Consider the following 10,348-nt stretch of genomic DNA (forward strand, 5'->3'; position numbering starts at 1 on the left):
CATGCAATATGCTATGCGGGTATGCGCCATGCTATAGAGGCAATTTTTCCCGGACAGTGGCGTTTCACTCTACCCTTCTTCAAATTCTAACTGCCAATGGATCTTTCACGTGACAAGTGGAAGTCAGTCTGCAAATTTCCTTTCTCGGTCAAGGACATCCTAGCTAGTGAGCCAGTCCAATAATCAAAGAGCCCATGCCCCCACCCCCACCTTAAAGAAACAACAACTCTGTATATTACATAACAATATGATAAATCAACGTTTTTTTTTTTATTATTATTCTAATTTGATTTTTAGACAAAACAACATAACAATAAATCATCAACACAATTATAGCGCCTAAGGCTAGCCACACACGATGCAACTTTTGGTCAAATTAGTTTCGATGTTTTTATTCGACTTTATTGTTGGTAGCAGATGTTATTGTATAACAGAAGATTCTGCTTGCTTAACGCGCATTGTCGACCTAGTTATAGGCTCCGTCTCATTAAAAGTTGGATAGTGTGCGGCGGGTTAGGTCTTTGAATTGTCAGGAAGTTTATAAGATAAAGGAACAATACATGTCGGTAGAAGTCAAATTCAGAGTTTAAGATCACACCCAATCAACAAGCATATTTACTCATAAAATTATTCAAATATGTTAATACGGCATTTGGAAGTTTATACAGGTTTCGTTTCATTTAAAGTCACCATTTTTATGCTAAGTTATAAAATAGTATTGATTTTAAAATATGTTCTATACACGCCAGTCCATTTTTTATACATTGTTATTGTAGTCAAAGACAATACTTCCAAGTCGATAAAACTAATGTGGTTATATGACATTTCAGAGTCGATATCATTGGATTGCTTCGTCAGATAATTTAGGGTAACGTCTGATACGTACATAGACGAAACTGAATGTTAATATGAAACGGAAATGAAATGAAATAAGGTTTAGCGTCCTACTTGTCTGCACCAACCCCGGGCCAATGAAGACTACAAGGGAAATTTTATCCGCACAATGGCGTTTCGGTCTACTTCATCGGATTCCAACTGTCAATGGTTCTTCTACGTGCACACAAGCGTGTACATGGGACCCCAGTTTTTCGTCCCATACGAACGACTAGACGCTATTCCAAATTAAAACCAATTGAGTGTTTATATCAACATATTAAAATTCGACAACAGTTATAGATTAATCATATGTGCATTGCGATTCTCATAAGAACGCCCTAAATATAAATAGTTATATCGCAATCTGTTCATGACGTCATTTTGTCTGAGGGAAGTTTTTTCTTCGAAATGCGTTAATGTTCCTGTGTGAATCTAGTATTAACCACCTTCTATGAGTTTCTTTTATATAAATTAATCACATAAAAATCGCTAATTGTCAAATTTCACTTGACTTGAAATTCTAATAAAGGTGAGAACCTACTAGTTTCTTTGTTTAATTTACCATATAACTTGGCTATACAAGGCTTCTTCCCCGTTAATACAGTGCCTTCCCAAATACTGTCAGCCAATTCCCGAAAATGAAACCAAGCATCGCCTATCAACATAGCTACGTCAGAAGCAGCAGGAACTCGAACACGAAACGTAGCAGCTTGTTCTAAGCCGACGTCGCCATACTTGGGTTCGAGAAGATCAGCACCACACCATCGATGACATGCGCGAGGTAGAGGGCGCTTGTCTTTAGTAACGTTACGACATTCTATAAGATACCGAAAGAGACACTCTAGAGGACTGTTGTTGTCATTTGGTGAGGTAACACGGGCTCCAAATAAGGAAAACACAAACTTGCCCATTGTAGGGCACCTGATTTGGTAACACACTGAGTCAAAATCTCGTTGTTTGATGAAAACGTATCGCTGAAAGTCATAATCTGTTTTTTCTCTACCATGGTAACACAATGAATGCGATAGTTTGACATCTTGATGAAGTTCGAACTGAATGACAATATCATCATGGCTGTAAACCATGACCGGGTCGATGTGAGTTTGAGGAATTAAACCATAAAGACTCATACTCGGAGTAGGACCGAAGAAAGACACTTTGGGGTAGGGGCTTTTGATCTTTTCTCGACGTTCACGGCACTTGAGTTCAAATGCGCACGCACTCTGTAATGACTCTGAACACCAGTTATCTTTGGCAAATATTGTGAAAGAGTATTTGCCGGGTTTAGGCGGCGCTACTGTGAAAATTGCCTTGTGCCCAATGATACACAACATCACTCGTCCTTCCAATGCTGACGGCTCTATGCCCTTGTCCTTTGGATCTAGAGTGTATCCGAAGCCCAGAATATTTGGTATTCTTAGTTGTATCACTATAAGTCCATTTTTAGAATACTGTTTACATTCGTAATGCATCGTGAATTTCAGTCCATAATTGAAGAAGGAAGATTTGACAACCGGGAGGCTAATGAATTCTGATAAGGATATTGGACACTCCAGAAGCTGCCACCTTGAATCGTCAGGAAAGTGCTGGTAAATATGGTCCTCGGGATTTGTGATGAAATAAAACTCATCACATTCGTAAAAAAACTGATTTTTGTTTTCTTTGTCGGCAGAGTTATTTCCCTTTACATGTCGGGCTCCCCAATTGCTGTTGACGAAACACCAGGAACCATCAATACTGACCGCTGTCCAGGAGTTCCTGAACCTTTCTCCGTCCATCTTCAATCCTGGTTTATACCCCGCACCTTTAGAATATCCCTGGATAACCTCACAATATAACCCAGCAAAACTGAAACGGAGAAATAAATAAAATAACATTCTGCACATTTTTAGAGAGCCAACCGGAGACGTCTCCATGGTTGCTGTTTTTTTTATTGTTCATCACAATCATCACCATTAGCATATTGTCCTGAGTCACGTATTTCCGATCCAGCAACACAACCATATAGCATAATTATTCAGCGTAAGCAAACGTCATCGTTGCGTTTGGTCAAAATTCGAATCGACTGTTGATTTTAGTAATGAGCATAGACATATTAAACGGGGTAGGGGCTCTAATGTGTCCGAATATACAATTTTTCATGCAAAATCGCCCTGAGAGTATATTAAGCTCCGAGATCTACATTTCATTTCTCAGGGATAGGGACAAAGAACAATCGTGCTACGTTAATTTTACCATGCACTATCCCCATCAGTATCTAATGACAGATTATTAGACTGGAATACAGCGATCACAACGATACAACCCGAGGCAAGGCAATTGTCGAACCTGAAGCCGTGTGATTACAGAACTAGCTCGATGATTCATGAGGGGTGTGACCAAAAGCAGTTCAGAAGCCAGGTTTTGTTATACAAAAGATAAGAAATAATTAGTTTACTAACCTGCACAGCCGTTTAAATAAATCATGGTATGTCTCGGTACCATATTTAATGCCACGTAATAAACCCAGAGGTGATTCAGGATTCACCGTCTCACAAACATCTAGTTTATTTAAATCTTTACATGTTATCCACCGGAATATAGCTCTAAAATATACAAATTTTTACATATAAAATCTACGAATACACTTATTCCTATATCTTTACTATTTTCGGAACACAGCATAACACTTAGAACTGGGCTCGTCTGTGTTTGTGTGTGTGGGGGGGGGAGTGTGGCGGGGTGAGGGGGGGGGGGGGCGTCGTTTACTGGTTTTTGTTCAATGATATTTTAAATGCATATTATTCTAGAAATAGTAACCATATACTACCTCGTGGAGAATATCTATAATTACTAAATAGCTATAATGAGAGGTGCAAGTTGTAAATGGTAATATGAGGTCGAATTGTTTGTAAAAATCAGCCTTTGTGTAAGCTCCTGGAAACTTGAATAAAATAATTGTTTGGGTATTTACCTGGCTTTTTCCAGATCTGTTTCACATCCAACTATTAAATCTTTAACCAGATCAGTAAAAGCCGAATACTCTTTCTGTACAACCTGAAATGGAAGAATATCTATGAACATCTGTATCATACAGCAAAAGGTGAAATGAGAAGCATGTAACAAAACACTCGCATTTGTACATCAGACACAAGAATCTACATACAAGGGCTTATTTGAATACAACAACTGCAGTCTCGGGGTATTTTTTCATTAATCTAGGAATCAAAGAAGATATATATATTCTCTGCGATTTGAGAAGATTATATTTTAGTCTTTCGAGAGACTGATGACTCGATGGGTCCTGAATGCTGTCAAGGGACAGGTCCACGTAGCTGCTCATGACTGAACAACTATACCGAGCAGAGTTATTGTTTCCCATGGCGAGATGAGACGAACCTAACGCTGGGGACAACAGACTGGTTATTTTTTCGCTGTAAAGATCTTTGTCATTCACTGTATTATTACATTGTTGTTTGAACAGCATTGCCTATGTACATGTATGCCATAACTCTGTTTTTATTTTTAAACCAGTCCAATAAAGATGGATATTTACCTGGAAGACATGATTATCAACTTCTTCGAATTCAGCAGGACTTTTAAATAACTGAGATCTTCTAAACTCTGGAGGTGATATAGGAGGTGGTCGAGATAGATCACAAACTGGGGAGGTTTTATCATCGGAATCTGACGAACTTCTCTCCTGGAATTAAAATCAACAATCGGTGAACCATTCATGTAACTTTGCGATTAAGGAAAATTAATGATAACCAGTCGTCCTGCTTGGTTTGTGGTGGCGGACGAACAAAACCATAAACTTGTGTCCGACATTATGGTATACGACGATTTTAATTCTCCATTCAGAAACTATCCTTTCATGCAGATCAAATAGATTTCATCATTTAGCAGGGGCGGATGACCGAATTTATAATGGGAGGTTTACATGGAGCGTCGATGCATTTCTTTCGAGCAATCAAGTTCCAGCATAGTAATATAAAAAGTTCATCGGGAATTTTCCGGCGTGGTTTCCCTTTGTCGGTGTTGCAGGACAAGGGCAGCTGTCTATAGTCGTCCGGATTGGACGAAATGCCGAGGTCCCGTGTATACATTGGCGTGCACTTAAAAGATCCCCTGACAGTTGGAATTCGACATAACAGTAGTCCATAGTGCCGCTGCCCGGGCAAAATTTCCTGTATGGCGTATGCCCGTCTTCATTAGCCCAGTCGGAGCAGAACAGTAGGACGTTAAACCCCATTTCATTTCATTTTAATAATATAAAATATTTCTAAGCACTTTGATACACCATATTAGCACAGTATCTTAGGTTTCTGCTTTGATGTGCACATGCATATTCATGTAGGATTTATTTTTTTTACAGAAGTGTAACACTTAAAATCGTGTGTGACTCACTGACTTTCTGCTCATATTCCTATAATGCAGTTATCCAAGTTTCATAATTTGGCTAAAAGGGCCATTAGAGGTATTTGTCGCTTGGTACAGAAATATCTTTTTATTTAACGGGATTTGACTATACAATCATTAAGCTTCTTAAATTAGATTGTATATTCAAAATACGAGAGAAATAGAACACTGTTTATCAAACCACTAATCATGGGAAAATAATATTATTTTAAAGCATCTTGTAAAAAAATTCTTGATATTTTTTTTTTTTTTGTTTTTTTTTTTTTAGAAAAGGATCATTTAATTATATTGTTTTATTTTTCAGAGAAAATTCCCATTTTGAATGGTTATACATCACTGAGTATAACATCATTATGAAACTAACACAAAGATACTTTTGTGGATGATCAAGAGCTTGTGCAATACAGTGCTAATAAGATGTGGCAGAGGCTGGGGAGAGGGCAACCGTCAAGAATTTATTTACTTGAAAGCTAATTTCTGGTTAGAATAAAGGTCAGAAGTTATAATATCGAAGCATTATTAACAAATATTGAAAGATTGTAGAAATAGACCTAACTGTTTATATTACTGAGAATAACTCTATTAATACGCATAAAGATAAGTGCTTTGTGGTTATCTTTATATCCTTCCTGGCAATGCGCAGTCTCTCGATAATTCACTAACACCTATAATAGCTGTACATCAACTCTTATACGAACCCCAGAGACAAACGGTTCTACAAAATTCTAATATACTTGTTTTCTTGGCCTATTTATATTTTTATCCTAACGTTGATCCGCACTTACAGTGTTAGCATTTGACCTTTAGAGCAAACGACATTTAGTATATAGATTATAAGCTAACGCATATAGATAAACACATGCTATCAAACAATTTCAATAACTCGTTAGTTTCTGTCCTACCTCTAGAGACATAAGTCTTTCAGCAATCATCATCAACATAGCCTGACTGTGTTTCTGTATCATAAGAGCTACTTTATTCTTCTGTTCGACACTCAGTCTATCCATTAACTTCCGTACATTTTCTTCTCTCTTCTTTTTAAAATGTTCCTCCAGTTTTTCTGTCTCCTTTTCTAGACCTGTTACCCCCTTCTGTGGCGAGTAACGCTTAATGGTCGAAACCAACTCGCGAACAGATTTGTCCTTTTCGACCTTTAATTCCTCCTCCAACCTCTGTATATTTCTTTCTCTCTCTTCTTTTATTTGTTCGTAAAGTTTGTCTTCTTCTTCTTTTTGAACTTTTTCCAGTTCCGTCTGCGCATCGAATATTCCAGATTTTTCGAATTCCTGAAAAAGAAAAACATATAATTATAGTTGCACGTTGGGAGTGGAAGGAAAACAACGTGACCCTAACAAAGCAACAAACTGTGATCTATGCAAACTTTTCACATCAGGCCCAGTTTTCGAGAAATGGTTATGCGCATTATCTACTCATTAACCATTGCTGGACTTACTATAGTACGTGACTTATCTGCGTAATTATCTTTCCTTGCCCCCGATTCATAATTCAACTATTATGTGAGCACGAAAAAGTTATCTCCCCTGTGTATGATATTATGACGTGATTATACAGTCCAAATTTCAAGTGACAATTATTCTGCAATTGCGACACGCACTGAAATGCACTATACAATTCCGAAACGTTTCACCTATTCTCTTGTCCACAGTGTATAGGTTTAACATAAGCAAAAAATTAAAAAAAAACATTATTTTTATTATTCGTGAAGCGAAGTGGGAAGACCAATGAAAACATTCGCTATATCATGTAGCAATGGTTAATGAACCAATAATGTTCCTTAATAGTGTATTAGAAACAGGTATAACAACCAGCGGCTGCCAGGCAGGATACGCCCACATTTTCGAGAGATGGATAGAGAACAAGCTAACAAGAAAAGGATTTTTCCTACTATCAAGGGCCATAATTCAGGAAATTACAATTCAATATGCGCGAATATCGAAACGAACCGAGATCTTTGGGTTATAAACTTACATTTCAATTTTCAACAAAATCGGATAAAAATTGTGACCTCTATAGGGTCCACAACCTTGATATACCATATTTTTACGCTATTTGAGAACGAACGGCGGCCATTTTGTCTGTCAATTTTGGGCCGATTTTCACGAAATTCGAACTCAACCTTCCTTAGGGTGTAACGGTGATATAATAATACGGTTTTTTGAATCGGATAAAAATTATGACCTCTATAGGGTCCACAAGCTAAAAACGCGATTTTTCGTACAACCAGGGGCCATAATTCAGGAAGTTACGGTCCGATATGCGCGAAGATCGAAAGGAACCGAGATCTTTGGGTTATAAACTTACATTTCAAGTTTCAAAAAAATCGGATAAAAATTGTGACCTCTATAGGGTCCACAAGCTAAAAACGTGATTTTTCGTACAATCAGGGGCCATAATCCATGAAGTTTCGATCCGATACATGCCAATATCGAAAGCAGCCGAGATCTGTTGGGGATAAACCTATATTTCAAGTTTCGTCAAAATCGGATAAGAATTGTGACCTGTAGAGAGTCCACAAACAATTGTGGACGGACGGACGGACAGGGGCGACGGCATAATACGTCCACATGAAAATGTGGGCGTATAAAAAAACTTCCGTCACATATTCCAGCAATACTGAATCCTGAATATGTTATATGTACATATGCGAGATATGTTTCCAAAGACGGTTTTCATCAGTCCATCGGTGTGGAACAGTAGGATATTAAACTGCAGTTCATTTCGTATTCTAAAGATGGAACCTGGCAGTGTACATTTTAGTTCAGTCCTCTAACCGTTCCACTACTACGGTTCCATTTATAACTTTAGTTATTTTACAATTAAAGTACTGGACATCCAACAATTATCTATAATTTGCTTCTGTGATTATACTTAAAATTAATCGTTAAAGGAGCTAAATTGCTATTCTTTGGAACTTAGAAATGGACACAAATGGGTCAAAACCCAAAGAATAATGTAATATGAATGTATATAAACTGGGATACGTTAAATCGTTTCTGTTTTTACTGTAATTTTTATTCATTTATGTTTGGCGAAATACGCGAAGAGTCCGAATTAAATGGTAGTCTTTGGCGCCTGGTTATTCCAGTCTACACCGGTATTATTCTCCTACACGGGATATGTTTAGCCTTGTTCATTGAGTCGCTTCATACGCGATTCGTGTGCCAATTTTAAAATTTTCATTTGGATATCAGAAGCCCAACTTTTCACGGTAAGATAACAACATCAATGTTAATTTAAACTGACGAATAAGTCGTGTTTGTCGAAGACTGTGGATGATATTGATTGAAAGGCTTGGCTACTTTAATAGATCAAAACAATACGACTGGGGCTAAAGTAGAAGCGCCGGATATACAGCCCTGACAACCGGAATACAAAATCGTAGAAGTCACAATCCTTTTATATATGATATCTGAACATCAAGTGGTGGTTGGTCGCAGCTAGGTAGCTACCACTTACATTCGAGAATTATGTACACATGAACAACTGGATTTAAAATCAAGTATAAAAAGATAAAGACATGTGGTAACTAAAGACTGTTATAAAACCCGACAGAATGGAATTCGTCAGCTATATTATGTGTGCCGATAGCCTATAATCACTTGATTTAGTATTTGTTGTTGATTGCTTGCAATTTCTGTATAGTTTGTGTCTTGTCCGCAGGTTTGTCTTTTCGGTTTTGTTTACGTGTAGTGCGGTCACCCTGTACTTACTATTTGAAATTACCTCTGATAAACCCATGTCCAAATGGATGCTGATTTTTGTGCGCAGATAGTGTGTTTAATCGTGTTAGAAGTTATCACAATCATATTAGTATGCATGTACTATTTAAGACGTATCGCCGTTTAACCATGAAGGTGGTGGCCAATTCTCGTCTTCGACATACCATAAGTAATCATCGCCCATTCATAGTTTGGCACCTAATAGCGGCCACATTAATATAATTTCACAGTACCAAAAGAAGCATCCCATGAGGTATCTCTTGGAAATTAATATTACATATTTATCCGATATTTTGGATGTTTTCCCAATCGATGATTACATATTCCATAAAGTAGTGAGGCAATTTACAACCCATTTCCAGGGATTAAGATTTCGCGAATAAAGTTAATGGAGTATACATAAAATAAATTTTGATATATGGAATAAAAAAGTAGAACAAGAGTTCTTTATCTTTTGTGTACTCCTCAATGACAAGTTGTACCCAATGCTCTAAAAGGTTTAAGCACACGCTGCCGCGCGCTCGACATAGTTATTAGCAAATGGAGCGATGGTTTAGACTAAGATTTAAGAAGTCGGGGTTATTTCAGATAAAACATCGTTTGTGTATCGAATACTGGTTGATACAAACCCCACTTCACTTCTTGTCTCGAATATTTCAAACACCTATTATATTTAAAACCAAACGATATGAAGTCAATATGACACGGCCTCTGATTTGAGTGAAAAATGAAATATTGGGTTGTGTATCGAATACTGGTTGATACAAATCCCACTTCACTTCTTGTCTCGAATATTTCAAACACCTATTATATTTAAAACCAAACGATATGAAGTCAATATGACACGGCCTCTGATTTGAGTGAAAAATGAAATATTGGGTTGAATTACAATCAATGTATTGATCTGTTTTGCGCATGTGATCATTTTACTTTTAACGAATTTTCACCAGTAAAATAAGCTATTTTTGAAATGCATAACATAGTTTTCTTTCAACAGTTACCATTCGGGTCTGTTAACACTGAATCGGATCAATCGATCGACTATCCCTTATATTTCACCGAACGGAACATTTAATCGAATTGAGCCTTTCCAGAGATTTATACAAACTACGTATTCATCCATCCATAGCTTGCCCAGCACTAATCAAAATATCACAATCAAATCAACCTAATTTATTACATTACCCCGAATCAAACAGGTCAGGAATCTTCAACAGAAATATAACAATAAATATATACCTCCATATGTATGAACTGCCATGCATCGCATCAATGTCAAGGTAGGCCTAGGTGTAACAGTTTAATACAGGTTGTTGTTATAAGTGAACGAT

The 10,348-nt window shown here is 37.2% G+C and overlaps 1 protein-coding gene across 1 annotated transcript; it reads right to left on the reverse strand.

Annotated features, from left to right (window-relative positions):
- Nucleotides 1-235: 235 nt before the first annotated feature.
- LOC126823784 (hillarin) lies at nucleotides 236-6,573 on the reverse strand. Its single transcript, XM_050552767.2, has 5 exons — nucleotides 6,180-6,573; nucleotides 4,412-4,558; nucleotides 3,830-3,912; nucleotides 3,318-3,461; nucleotides 236-2,724 (listed from the first exon to the last, which is right to left on the reverse strand). The coding sequence occupies exons 1-5, from the start codon at nucleotides 6,282-6,284 to the stop codon at nucleotides 1,380-1,382; spliced, it is 1,824 nt and encodes a 607-aa protein (XP_050408724.1). The 5' UTR covers nucleotides 6,285-6,573; the 3' UTR covers nucleotides 236-1,379.
- Nucleotides 6,574-10,348: the final 3,775 nt, after the last annotated feature.

The sequence above is a fragment of the Patella vulgata genome, chromosome 6, assembly GCF_932274485.2.
Source record: "Patella vulgata chromosome 6, xgPatVulg1.2, whole genome shotgun sequence".
Classification (NCBI taxonomy): Eukaryota; Metazoa; Mollusca; class Gastropoda; family Patellidae; genus Patella; species Patella vulgata.

What these genes read in the sequence shown, in the direction of transcription:
- LOC126823784 (XM_050552767.2), bottom strand. Translation starts at nt 6,284, where the DNA reads ATGGATAGACTGAGTGTCGAACAGAAGAATAAAGTAGCTCTTATGATA. An exon ending in AAAGACTTATGTCTCTAGAG is followed by an intron (nt 4,559 to 6,179) that starts GTAGGACAGAAA and finishes TTTTAATTCCAG; the next exon opens with GAGAGAAGTTCGTCAGATTC. An exon ending in TTGATAATCATGTCTTCCAG is followed by an intron (nt 3,913 to 4,411) that starts GTAAATATCCAT and finishes CTTCCATTTCAG; the next exon opens with GTTGTACAGAAAGAGTATTC.